Source organism: Crocodylus siamensis, chromosome 1 (genome assembly GCF_052110815.1).
Source record: "Crocodylus siamensis isolate JL-2025a chromosome 1, ASM5211081v1, whole genome shotgun sequence".
NCBI classification, from domain to species: domain Eukaryota; kingdom Metazoa; phylum Chordata; order Crocodylia; family Crocodylidae; genus Crocodylus; species Crocodylus siamensis.
This window is the reverse complement of record NC_143395.1, coordinates 7,715,943-7,730,254: the sequence shown is the minus strand read 5'-3', so window position 1 is coordinate 7,730,254 and position 14,312 is coordinate 7,715,943. Positions and strand designations below refer to the sequence as shown.

Below are 14,312 nucleotides of genomic sequence, written 5' to 3'. Positions count from 1 at the left end.
GGGGCCAGATGAGTGTTGCAGGGCCAGTCCATAAGCCACACTGGGTCCTTTGTGCTGGGATGAAGCCCTGGCACCCCATGCCAGGACTGGGCCCTGCGCTGCTCTGTGGGCCAGACACAGGGCCACGCGATTCGGCTTGCAGGGTTCCCAGCTGCTCCCCTGCCACCAAATTTTAGGACCTGTGGGGTGCCCCACCTGTGGGGAGCCAGATCTGGCCTGTGGGTGGGGTTGAGCACCCTGGTATAGAGAGACATAACAGCTGTACTGCTATCAAAGGATACATCTAATTATCCTGGCTGCATGATTCCCTAGCAGCGTAAATGTAGCAACACTCAAACTCATTTCTAAAGCTGCACGGGAAATCCAAGTACGAACCGGCGCAGACACCACTCCAGTGTTAACCCTGCTTCATCCAGGTTCAAAGCAGTGGGGCTCACGTGTGTGGCTCGTGCAGGCTACTGCAGAGGTGCACGTGTAGATTTATAACAGCCTCGCACCCCTCAGCGGCTGCTTCCCCCACTTTATAGCACCTAAAATGCATTTTTGTCCAAATCCTGTCCTCACCATCGGTAAGCAAGCAATGAAAGCAAAACAAAACCAAAGCCCGGGCACCGCTGATATAAGAAGTCAGTATTGCAACTCTGAGGCACTACCAGGGAGGAAAGCAGCGATCCACAATAGTGCAGAGTAATGAGGTCCCCTCGCCCTAACTGCGGGCGGGGAGGAGAATCTCCCTGTGGCAGCTTGACTTCATACATGGCGTTTGGCCTGCCAGCAAGCAGGAAATGGAAGCAGCTAGTTCACAAGGTCCCTGAGCAGAAACCTTCAGACAAACTCCTCTTCACTGGTAGCTGTGGGTATTTCGTGTGTGCCGGCTGGGGGGCGGGTGGAGGAGGAAGGGAGTGCTGCCTATCTATACTGACTGATGAGTCACATTTCTCACCAATCCAACCTGGGATAAACCCAATGCCTGTTTTCACCCTTAGAAGCCAGGAAGGATGATGTTCATCTGAGGTTTCTAGTAACCAAGCCAGTTATCAGAGTTAGATTCAGCCCCATCTGAAGTGCTGATAGAGTTGCTGCTACCAGCTGTGTAACGAAGCGGCCAGGCACTGGGGCGTTGGCAACGTCTAGTTGCCACTGTGATGCCAGCATGATTTCAATTGCAATTGGGCAGCTGCTGACAGCAGCTGTTTTATTCACCCCTTCCCCCCCAAAAAGTCAGCTTCTGGGATGGTTGCCCCAGTCACCCTGCCTTAGTTCTCCCGCTGCCTCCTACTCCAGACACGCCTGGTCCAAGTGCAACCTTGTCTGGAACCATGTGGCAAAGTTCAGCCTAGGGCCTTCAAGGTAATTAGGGGAAATTTTTGAGAAGGTTACTATTTCCTAGTTGTGTGCCAAGTGCCCACTTAGCCTGGATAGTGGAGGTGTTTAATACGTGCAAACAAAGCAAATGCAATGACCTTCAAGCCAATTAGTGGTGCCCTTTCCCCTGCCCTGCTTGAGAAGCAAATTCTCTCGTTAGCTCTGAAGGGGGACGGTGGGGAGGAGGGGGGCCGTACGGGAGTCACTCGTGATCAAGCAGTTTCTATCTTCTGCAGGCCAGAAGCTTTGCATTGTCATGGAAAGGAGCTCTGGCAGGCCCAGCAAGTCTTTCCAATTGTTAAAAGCCTACAACATATGAAAAATCCCAGAGGTTTGAACCAGAGGGAGCCTGCCATTGCCTGAAAAAAAAAAACCAACTTAAAAAGCTCATTGAACAGCTGCAAGGGGAGGAATGACCTACCCACCCGCCCCAAAGGCAACAATGAGATAGACCCTAAAAAAAGGCCAGCAGCGAGGTGAATAAAGCATGGAGTCAAGTCCCGTTTTTCTGTACTTGAGAATTTGCAGGGATTACTAATAGCAGTCCTCCTTTTGTAAACATTTTTTGTTATGCCTGCGTGGGTGTGAAGAAAAGTGCTTCTTTCATAACAGTCATTTGCAACAGGGCATACGCTGCTATACATAATGCACAGATCGGCTGAAACAAGTCAGCATGGGTGAGGTCTAAACTAATACATAAACAGCTCCTTCCTGTTTGCACTGCCAGGTAAACGTCTACATAGCAGGAAATATCAAATCTTGCATATTATTTTGTCCCTAGTACTTTATTCCCACATTCGTAGTTACTGCTGGTAAATTTACACATTCTTTGACACTTGTCTCCTGCAGCCTTTTGTGTGCATCTCAGTGGATTCCTGGAAAAAAGAAGGCTGTTTACAAAATTAGCCAAATGCTGGACGGACTTTACGAAATTAGAAGCCAGCGTTCCAGTTTCCCTGTCAATTCACTCGCTCTACCGTGGTGAAAATCCTCTGACCCCCAAGGAAATGCCCAGATTGACAGCAGTGCAAATGAGAGGAGAAACAGACCCTGCAAAGCTCCGCTGAGCAGCCTTTTCCATTGCTTTGGCACTACGCAATGACACATACAGAGAACTACAGTGGAAAGAGATCAATTTCCCATTCCCCGAGCTGAGCGAGCACCGGAGACCACGCTCGCCAGGCACACAGGCTCGCCGAGCCCTTGCTCTGCAGTCTGAAAGCTTCACCGAGCACATGCACGCATGCACTTAACAAAAACGCTCTCGCTTGAACCCCGCTGAGCCCTGGGACCACGGCCGTGTCGCTGCTGACTCTGTTAGTGCTACTGCCGATGCTGACAAATGAGCTGTCTGGACCTATCTTTGGTAAATATTTAAAGTAAGATATCTTCAATTATGATTTGAGCAAAGCCAAGACTGCTTTCAGCATAAGGAAATGGACAACCGCTGTAGAAAACTCAGCTCTGTGAGTTTTGCCTACGCTTTTTCAAAATCTGGGTGTCCGGCATCATTCACCGAGAACTCCGCTGAAGACAAATCCAGAGGAGTTATACCCTGATAAAATGAAGGCAGATTTTGGCTTCCAGAACTGACCGAAATCATCCCCTCCACCCCATCCCACAGTGACATTTCTAGGGAAAGAAACAAGTAAGCACCCCCTCTAGCTAGAAGGCCAAACACTGTAAAATGAGAAAAGAAAAGGATACTTGAAGGGGAGAGAGACAACTCTTACCCAATACAGGCTTTTTATGGCTACTTGCCAGTTGCCTGAAGGATGCAATTAATTTGCATGAGATAAAGCTGATTACAGCTACCCTTGTTCTCAACGCAGAGTAAGCCTCTGGTAGAAATCCCAGGTCCACAGCCAGACCTGCTGGCATCTGTAGTTTGAGCCGCATCTAGAAGGCAGCCACATCCTGCTGGGCAAAACACCCTGGGCTGTGTTTTGGGCCACCTCTCATTAAAAGTAAAATCCAGCCCAGTGTGGGGGGTATCTCCACATTGGGTTTAAGCAGTATAGTAATCTTCTATATGAGCAAATGATAATAAGTGATGGTAAAGTGGCATTCTTAAGGGACTAACAGAAGCAACATCCTAAACAAGGCCTTTGCGCAGATTTTGTGGGTAAGGCAAGCTGCTTCACACCATCCTCTTCCTGCCGTACGACAGCATTGTGCCCAGAAAAGGGTCTTCTCCTTCTAGGTGGCATTCACCTCTGTGCAGATAAGTGGCATGCAGCGTATCAGTATCTAAAGGCTCAAAGTAGGAATTAGGGGAAAACGTCCCTGGTTTGCAAGCTTTGTGCTTGCCGTCTGAAGAGGGATGGATTTTCCTCTCTGGCCAAAATTATCATGTCACTCTCTTTGCCATCTAAGAGCCCTTCTTGGTCTTCTGCTGACCTCAATCCAAGTCGGGCTGTAGAATCCAGCCCTAAATGCATTAACTGTGGCTGCTGCAACCCTAAATATTATGAGTTAATGAGAGAGACTGCTCAATCTTTGCCCAGTCTGAAAAATGGAAGTTAAATGCTGCTGAAGTGAGAAAAAAAAAAAGAAAAAAAAGAAAGAAAAAAAAGCATGTTTCACATAACCTTTGAGTCGTGTTATTTCAGTTACTAAAGTCACAGATTGCCTATAGATCAGATGGTGCCACAGCGGTGATGGAGCATGAAACCTCACTTAACTCCCACTTCACAGTTTCTACAGCTCTGCAGCTGAGACTCCACTGCTCATACTGACCGCATTCTTGCCATTACGCCGTGGCTTTTCCCGCCTGATAGAAGCTAATTCTCACTGGTTGTATTTTAGAAAAACAACAATTTTCCTTGTTTCATGTTTAAGAATTGATGCAGCAGTTTGCTGTCTGAATGGGAGGGTAATATGATATGCCGGCAAGTTATTTAAGTTCCATAAAAAATGAAAAAAAGACATCGCAAATATACCAGCATCCAAATGTGAGGAGACAGGAGTCTTGATTTATGAGCAATACGCAGGGCTCAAATTGGATCTGGACTACTTCAGCAAAGGTATCTGCTTATTGGATGATTTGTTTTTTAATGACCCTTCAACGTTGCTTTTGCAGAATGCTAGTTAAAATGCCATGTTGAATGAGGGCCACTTGGTGCTAAGCCATGCCTTGCACTGCAACAGTCTGATCCTATGGCAGGTTTGGAATCGTGGGGTAATTTTTTGCAAATTGCATTCAGGTACTACAGGAAAATAAACATCACCTTGGAAAAAGAGAAGAAATCAGAAAATGAACCAGCAACCATGTAAAGGCATCTGCTTAGTTCTTAATACTCAGATGGGAGTCAGCCAGGTTTTAAATACAATTTATGTTTAATCATGGAATAATTATGCAAAACCTCAATTGGAATGAAACAAAAGCAGCTTAATTATGTTCTTCCTGGTAATAAAACAATTATTATATAATAACATGTTGCAGAGAAACAGTTGTTTACCGCTATGGTTATTAGGAACAAAAACCGTTGAGGGTTGGGGGGGGGGGGGTTGGCTTTGTTACTGAGTTCAAAGTCACTAAAATAAGGGATTTCCAAAGCAGTTCCTTGTTAATTCAATCAAATGTAATAAAACCCTTTGATTTTGTACAAGGGTCAGTTCTTGAACTATATACCCATGCCCTATCAGCTGAAATGCCCATGTCAAGAGATCAGTGGAGAGTTATTATTGATAGACTTGTGGGCACATATTACAGCATCTGGAGAGGTTACTTGAAACAAGTACAGCATCCCATTAAATTAGCTGGCTGAAGTGGGTAGCATATATAGCTTCTTCCCTTATAACTAAACCAGAGTGGCATAAACTCAGTCATTTGCTATGGTTAAGCAAATGACTGATCAAAGAGATGCTTTGCACTGCTCCCTGAAGCATAGACCTTGTCTCTCTCTGGCCTGATTTGTACAACAACAGACTTGACATCCCCGAAACAACACAGCGGGACTGCCAGCGCACATACCACAATTGTCCTGGTGGAAGGAGCCAACTCTTCTGAAGCAAGGAGAGCCGGATCTTATTCTGCTTATTAGGCACCTAAGTGGATTTACGCACCTAAGTGCAATCTTATTCTACCCTGTTCCAGTCCCTAAAATCCACTAATGCATCTATTTTTGTTGCAACATGCTGTCAACTAAGCCTTAAAATGAAGGCACAAAAACACAAAATAGTGAGGGTGAAGACACCCTCTCCACCCTCTACCCTCCCCCCACCCAACATTTGTATTATCAGGTTCTCATGGGCTTGAGCAAGGTGGATAGGATCTCATTAAGACACCTAAGCCCACTTAGGTGCCTAATACATAGAGTATGATCTGCCCCACAGTAGTTTACCTATTAAGAATTACTGACTTGAGTAGTACCCGAAGCCAGATGCCAAAACCAATGCCATAAACAGAACAACTGCAAATATAATATGTTCATGCTAACCATTCCATTAAAGGGGAGGTTAGAAAGCTAGCAAGTGGTCTTCAAGAGCTGAGTGCACCCAGGAGGAGACAAAGGTGTGGAAGACTACGGCAGGGTCTGTGTAAATGGAGTGTGTATCTTAACTATCTGCAAACTTAACTCACTAGTAGGAGTTGTCACTGCTAGCTGGGATTCGGAAGTCAGGATGTCTAAAGATTCCCACCACTGGCAAGGAAAAAGTACACTCCACGATTAGAAGGAGAAGTCCATTCATCCTCCTGTCCAGGTTATTTCCTTCTGCCCTACCAGCACCAGCTCTCTCTTGTCTAGATCGAGCCTCTTGTGGCATAATTGTCCTAGGTTTTAACTACTAACTCTTTGGCTCGGCAGAGTGGGTAGCAAACGCCAACACCTTCTTTGCAGTCAAGCTTATTTTAAACCTTACCTAAAAAATTCACCTCCAGGATCTGTAAGAGCTGCTGCTGATTCATAACGAGGAAAAGAACTACATTATTAATCAAACCCAGCAGCACATTTACAGGAGGCATTTACGTGAACGAGAACGGGATATGAAGTTACACTTAGCTAGGATGAAAATTATAAGGGGCTCTCAGTCCTCCTGCTTCAGGGCATAAGCTGATCACCAGATGGGGTCAGGAAAAATTCCACCCTGCTCCGTAAGGATAGGGTTGCACAATGGGTAAACTATGGAGGCGGGTTTGGGGTTTTCCTGCCCCCACTGAAATGGGAATATATAGTCAGACATTTTAGTGGGAACTGTGTCATGTCCTCGGTTACCATAAGACACAATGGTACACTGAAACCCATGGACTTTGTTTTGCCAATTCTTACCTTTAGGATGATAGAAAGTCAATCCAGATCTCATATGCCCAAATAAGCCTGGTAAATGAGCCAGTTCTGAGATATTGCTAGAAGTCAAGACCCCTGATATTTATAAATGTATTTTATAGCCGTTCAAACTGCTGTTCTAGACCTGTGAGAAATTTGGCAGCTCCTGTTCATAAAGGTTCACAAGAGGAATTTTTCGTTTCAATCTTTGCGAGGTTTCGCTTGAGTTTTGGGTTCAGACAAACCCACTTAATTCTCTGCCTTACTGCAAATCAATAAACTGGTTGAACTTTTTTTTTTTTCTTTTAAATAAAAGCCACAACACTTTGTCAAAACCGCTGAGTTTCAGCTGGTATCATGTCAAAACCACTTGAAACATGAAACCATAAATCTTTCCAGACTGACTCAAAGGTGACATCTACACTAGGAGTGCTTTACCGGTATAGGAAAACCAGTACACTGAACTGGCAAAGCACATGTAGTGTGGATACCACTAGCTCAGTCACACCAGATGACAAAGCTAACCTATTCAACAACTTCTTTGCCTCCATTTTCCTGAGCAGGGACTGGATCAGCCCCCCCACACTAGGCCCCCCTTAGACCCCGGGGGAGGCGCACCCAGGCCCAGGGTCAGTGAGGCTCTAGTCAGGGAACGTCTGGAGGGACTGGATGTATATAAATCAGTGGGTCCAGACGATCTCCACCCTCGAGTGCTGAGGGAATTGGCAGAGGTCATGGCGGGACCCCTGGCATGGCTGTACAAGCACTCGTGGGGCTCTGGTGTGGTGCCAGAGGACTGGAAGAGGGCCAGTGTGGTTCCCATCTTCAAAAAAGGGAGGAAGCAGGACCCGGGAAATATTGGCCAGTTAGTCTTACCTTGATCCTGGGGAAGCTTTTTGAGCGAATTATCGTGGCACATATCCATGAGGGGCCAGCAGGGGAGATTATGTTTAGGGGCAACCAACACGGGTTCATTAGAGGCAGGTCCTGTCAGACCGACCTGGTGGCCTTCTACAACCAGGTCACCAAATCCTTGGATAAAGGGGGAGGAGTGGACGTAGTCTTCCTAGACATTAGGAAGGCCTTCAACACTGTCTCTCTCACCCCGTTCTCATTAAAAAACTGGGGGACTGTGGTGTCGATACCCACACAGTCAATTGGGTCACCAACTGGCTGGAGAGCCGCGCCCAGAGAGTGGTGGTGGACGGGTCATTTTCGACCTGGAGGGATGTGGGCAGTGGGATCCCCCAGGGCTCGGTTCTCAGGCCCGCACCGTTCAACATCTTCATCAGTGACTTAGACAAGGGGGTAAAAAGCACCCAGTTCAAATTCGCAGATGACACTAAGATGTGGGGGGATGTGGGCATGCTAGAAGGGAGGAATAGCCTACAATCAGACCTAGACAGGTTACAAGGGTGGGCAGATGAGAATAGGATGGGATTCAACACAGACAAGTGCAAGGTGATGCACCTCGGGAGGAACAACCGGCACCATACCTACAGGTTGGGGAACTCCCTTCTCAGCAGTGCAGAGGCAGAAAAGGATCTTGGGGTCATCATTGATGCCAAGATGAACATGGGCAGTGTGGGGAGGCAGTCAGGAAGGCCAACCACACCTTGTCATGCATCCATAGATGCATCTCGAGCAGGTCCAGGGAGGTGATCCTCCCCCTCTATGCGGCACTGGTCAGGCTGCAGCTGGAGTATTGTGTCCAGTTCTGGGCGCCGCACTTCAGGAGGGATGTGGACAACATGGAGAGGGTCCAGAGGAGGCCACTCGCATGATCAGGGGACAACAGGGCAGGCCCTACGAGGAGAGGCTACGGGACCTGAACCTGTTCAGCCTCCACAAGAGAAGGCTGAGGGGGATCTAGTGGCCTGTTATAAACTAGTCAGGGGGGATCAGCAGGCACTGGGAGAGTCCCTGTTCCCCTGAGCACTGCCAGGAGTGACCAGGAATAACAGTCACAAGCGGGCAGAGGGTAGATTCAGACTAGACATCAGGAGGCGTGACTTCATGGTCAGGGCGGCTAGGATCTGGAACCAACTTCCAAGAGAAGTGGTGCTGGCTCCTACCCTGGGGGACTTTAAGACGAGGGTAAACAGTCACCTTGCCGGGGTCATTTGACCCCAGTACTCTTTCCTGCCATGGCAGGGGGTCAGAGTTGATGATCTGCTCAGGTCCCTTCCGACCCTACTAACTATGAAACTATGAAACTGTGTTTTATATTTATGTGATAAAAGCAGCCTTGGCAAGCAAAGCACACCATATGAGGTACACTACAATCTTGCTTATATACCTCCACTTATTAAGGGTTTCTGGTACTGCTATTAGGTTGTTCAAGGATTGATCGCATCTTGGCATATCTCTATCTGACAGATATAGACTTGCAGAAATCAGAGCCAAAATTAGGCACAGGCTGCCTCAAAAGATCTCAGAGGACCTAACGAAGCCTTTCACTGAAGTTACAAGTTACAAAATAGGGAGGCCAGTGCATTTGTAGACCGTGGGGTTTTGTCACAAACCTCTGGCCCAGCTGTAGCTAAAATCCCATTGCAGTTTCATAATTTGTTGCACACAGCATTGTATGTTGTCTTTCTCACCACAGTGAAATCCTGTCCCTCGGCACACAGTCATAACTGGTGCATACAGCCCTCATTAGCAGCCCTGGGTAATTACCACTTAATCCAGTTTGTTCATCGTGACAATGATAAACACCAGTGCTAAATGGAAAGCACAGTATGAAAAGGTTGTATTTTTCTCCTTATACTGACATTATAATGGTAGCCATTTTCCCTATGAGTGAATTAAAAACCCTGTTCCATAAACATGTTCTCAAGTAGACTATCTCTATGGATTGCCATTACTCCACATGGGAGTATATTCAGAGCAACTGCAATTGCAGTTTCATCAGATCACTGCCCAGTTTTGCTGGATTTTTCTCTTTTAGGCTTTAAAAAAAATAAGGAAAGAAAAACATTTTTCAGATTCAAACGCTACCAAACAATCCGCTCCCCAGCTAGGTTTGATAGGTGTGTATCACTTACTCTGTAATGGCCTCGTTTATCTAAGTTGCGACAAAAATATCCATAACCCATTGCTATCACCACCTGTGCAAATTAAACCTATGAGTCTGTCTCTTACCTGTAATCTGACTCTGTCCTTGTGGATTAAAAGGACTTGGTGCAGAGTTCAGAGAGGGCCGTGGGCTCTGAGTCGGGACCCCTACTCTCATACTGGGATGAGGAATGCGCCCTAAATCACTGAGGCGTTCAGAGAACAAACTAGGTTTAGAGTCATCAAGCTTCTGTCTGTGCCCTGGAAACAGCAAATCATAAAATAAAAGCATTATTAACATGATCGAACAATTTACTATACCAAAAAGCCCGCCCCCAAAAACCCTTTTTTGCAAGGACCTAGTAACTGGTCATGGACTCTTGACTGAAACCAGAGGTGGTGAAAGCGAGTTGCTGGGGACAGAGAGCACAGGATCCTGTACTGTCAGACCCTGCCTGGGGCACCTGAGTGTTACAAACTGTGGGGCCCATCCTCGGTCGGTCTAAAAAGTCAGAGCTCCATTGACTTCAGTGCTATTCTGACTATTTAAACAAGCTGAGTGAGGATGCCACCGTGTGAGTTGTGTGCCCGATGGCTAGTCTGTATTTAAAAGTTTTACTGAGTCCTTTTCTGATATGATTACATGGGGGGAATCCCTGGTACAGATACAGCTGTGTGATGTGTATAAGTGTAAAAAGTGTCACATCTTGACTCGGAATAAACTTTAGCAGAAAAAACTATTTTATATAACATCCACGTGAGGCTGAGGTTTGTTTTTTTTTAGGGTGGTGGGATGAGGGGGGGATTTAACTATATTGGAATAGATAAAGTGGCAATCTTTTGCATACGTGTGTGTGAGTGGACAAATTATGCAAATAATAGTTCTATTAATTACGGAGATTTCTGGACAGCCAAGTAATATGTGTTTCCTTTATTCTTGTTTACTCTGCTACAATTTGCTATGACCCGTCTTTGCTTCTTTCATTATTCTGTAACATGGGAGATTTTTGGGAAACAGAAATGCACAGCCATTCTCCTGCGAGAAGAACAAAGAATGGTGTAGTAAGGAAAAAATACCAAAGCTGCTGGGTCCCCTATTTCCTTTTGCTTAAAAGGCCATATCTCGTCCTTACTCTCTACCACCTTCTGTTAGCTCAGTAGCATGATGTCACATGCATTAACTGAGGACGATCTTTACTGGTGCGCAGTTGTTAGATGTTAAACAGCACTCATCACAACAGAACGGTGCCCAAGCTGAGACGCTGTTACCAGTGCTATTACGCTGGTAAGATCTTATGATCACAATACAGAAATTACACATCTTCTGTTATTCTATTTTTTGCTCCTTTAAGGTTTAATTCCTTTTTAAAGGCTTTCTAGGGTCCTCATCTCCACCTCAGCATCTGAGCACCTCATCAGCTGAATTGACTTAGCCTGTGAATATAGTACAGAAAGGGTTTATTTCCTCAATTTGATGCATGAAATTGCTGGGGTCACTCGAGATCACTTGGTCTCTTGCTGGGGTGACTTGAAGCCAGCTGGCTTCCTGCCTGTGGCAGGGGGGCTGGATCCGATGATCTCACAAGGTCCCTTCCAGCCCCTAATATCTATGAAATCCAAGAGGAAAATGGTGCACGAAGTGAATAAAAGACTTGGCTGTGATCATGGGGCTCTGGCAAAGCTGCAACTAAAACCTCGATCCTCGGACTGCCTGTCTTGCGCTGTAACCATCAGACTGGCCTGCATTTCTACAAGCAGGTGTGTTTACATCATCCGTCATCACAATGCCCGAGTGCCCGAAGTACAGTGCGCTTGATCTCATTAGCATCCTAACAGCTCATTATGAAAGTAGGCGAGTTATTTTCAGGACATGTACCAGAGTGGCAATTCAAAAACAAAACTCAGAGAAATCATGTTTCTATCCAAAAAATAAATAAAAATATTCGGAGGGGGTGTGTGAAAGGAGACTGGGTGGAATTGAACAGTATAAAACTCTTTCAAACCATGAAGGGGAGCTTTGAAACTAATTTTTGATCCAAGATTTGACACACAGGAATGGGGTTTTTCCTAGTTAAAGGAAAACAGATGCTAAATATTAGAACCTTTCCCTCCCTATGTCCCCAACCTAAATGGGCATAAAGAGGTACTCGTTAGAGTCCGTGCTGTTGAACATCAGGGGAGAATGATATCTTGCCAGGCTCATGGAAATGTTGCAGTGGCAGCTCAATACAATAAGATCTAAATTGATTATATTTAACATTATCTGTTGAATCTATGTAAAGCACCTAGCTTACAAGCTAAGCGTTACTAAATCTAAGCACATTTTTTTCCTATTTCCTTAGACTTTCTCTTCCTATGCCTCCCTCTTTTTTTCTCATGCTCTTGCTTGTTTTTCCCTCAGTGTGTTTAATCCCAATAGACTTTTTCACCATCCCTTTTTTTTCATATTTGTTCCTAATAATCATCCTCATGAGTTTCCAAGGGCTCAAAATAAGGCCAATGAGTTCGACTGTCTTATGTACCAGAGCTGGCTTTACATGAAAGTGCAGCTACTCCCAAATTGGCCTTTGTTTTGAATTTTGAGACAAAAGTGCTAGTCTAAGGTTATATAGTGCCCTTCCTCCTCCAGGACCTCAAATCCCTTCACTAACAAACTGATGCACAAGCTTTAACTGTGGAGTGTGTTAATAATATGAACTGATATTACTTAGGCCAGGGCTGGCGAACTTGCCTATGGCCAGGGCTTCTCTGCACTGCATGGCTATAAGAGAAGCAGCTGCAGGACCCCTGGACCAGCTGCCCCTGACCTGTATGCAGCCTGCAAGCCTTCAATTGGATGGCCTAGATTTTGATCACCACTCCTGGATAAAGCCAGAAAAGTATGTACTTGATGCTCTCCATCTTACTTATGATGCCTCATTCATTTGTGTAGCACTTTGTTATAACAAAAGTTATATTTAACCACATATGTTAATTATTTACATCAAACAATCTGTCGCTGAGATGCAGTTGCCTCTAAGGCAAAGCCCAGCAATTGTCTGCTAGTGGAAAAGAAGACAGAACTTCCTGTGCCATTGAAATAGGAAGAATCCAGAGTTAGGATGAAATGGAGGGGGAGTAGAGGTAATCCCAGGCCTGGAAGGGAATGATAAGGCCCCGCAAGGCAGATAGAAGCCATAGCTCACACCTCAGCTCCCATTAAAAAAATTACATTTTAGGGTCATGATAGAATAGGGGCTGTGGACACCAGACAGAAGCCAAATTACTCAGTGAGGTCTTCCAAAAAAGTTATGTTAAATTTCCTCTTCCCAAGCTTGTGTAACCATTCTGTTATAATAAAAAGCCAGGGCCAAGTAGGCTCCTCCATTGCAGTAACACTTGTATGGTGAGCTGTGATTCTTAAAAACAGACCTAAGTCAAAGGCAGTCAGGCAGCTTCTTGGAGAGCAAGACCTGAAAGCATTATATTAGCACTTGCAAACCAGGAAACCAAGTGCTTTTTATAACCTGATGGCCCAATAGATATTTGTACAGCACCCCTGCCACCTCCAGAAGAGCGACAGAATACACTGACCCACCCTAAAAACAGTTTCCCAGCAGTGCTTCAGTAGTAATAATGAAACACATGCTCAATAGTTGAAGTTCATTGCACAAAAGCTGCTTTTCATCTCGGCAGTGATATATGCATTCGTTGACAGAGAAATTCCTGATCTCAAGGAAACATGCTAAGAAAAGATATATTTCTCTGTCTTATGTGTGAGGCATAATTTATTTCAGGAAAAAGCCCAGGCCATGAGTGTGGACAACTCAATGAAAACCTCTGATCCACATACAGCAGTGACAATAAAAGCAATATGAAGCTGCATAAAAAGCAGGAGAAAATAAAACTGGGAATATTATAATACTATTAAACAGCTCAACGGGAATACAACTTTCAATTCTAGGAACTCTATTTCAAAGAAAATTTAATAGAAACAGAGCAAGTTCAGATGCAGGTAACAAAGGAGATTTGTCACAGGGAAAGTCTTTGACAGGAGAGGAGACTGAGAAAACCAGTCCTTTTTACTGAGATACTGAATAAGGTTGTGATCAAAAACTCAGAGAAGTCAATAATATCTGACAGAAGCATGACAGATTACAATGAATAACTTCAATGGGCTGTGAATCAGATCAAGAGAGCATCCAAAAATATTAACAGGTTGGACGCAAACTGAAAGAAGTGCTTCCATATAGTACAAGCACGCCAAGTCAGAGCCTACACTGCCATTCATGAATTCCTATCTCCTGGCCCCCAAAATTTCTTCTGTCCACAAACTGTTCACATGTCATTTACATGACAAAGAGTAATATTCTAGTTTATCGGCCCTTCAAAGCTCCTTTAGACCAGTTGCAAACCTGTATAAGAAACATCTGAGAATAGACTACACTGCACTTAACCCACTGAATGAGCTGTAGGAACAAACTGTAATTTGCATAAATTGGACCACAGCACACTGCTGACAAAGTAAAGGCAATAAAACAAACCCAAACTATGGATTCATGCATAACTATGAACACTGTTTAAACGTGTCAGTTGATGTACGTCCAGAAAATAACCCATCACTTCCAGGACAGAGAGCAT

General features: G+C 45.0%; 1 protein-coding gene across 4 annotated transcripts in view; it reads right to left on the bottom strand.

Moving 5' to 3' along the window:
* Positions 1-14,312, bottom strand: part of RUNX2 (RUNX family transcription factor 2) — a 298,394-nt gene that overhangs the window by 139,599 nt on the left and 144,483 nt on the right. For 2 of the 4 annotated variants that reach the window (XM_090030935.1, XM_090030927.1), the window contains one exon: positions 9,780-9,953. The exons of the other annotated variants lie outside the window; for them this stretch is intronic. In XM_090030935.1, the coding sequence (XP_089887061.1) occupies positions 9,780-9,953 (174 nt within the window). The remainder of the gene's footprint in view (positions 1-9,779; positions 9,954-14,312) is intronic. 4 annotated transcript variants of the gene reach the window in all.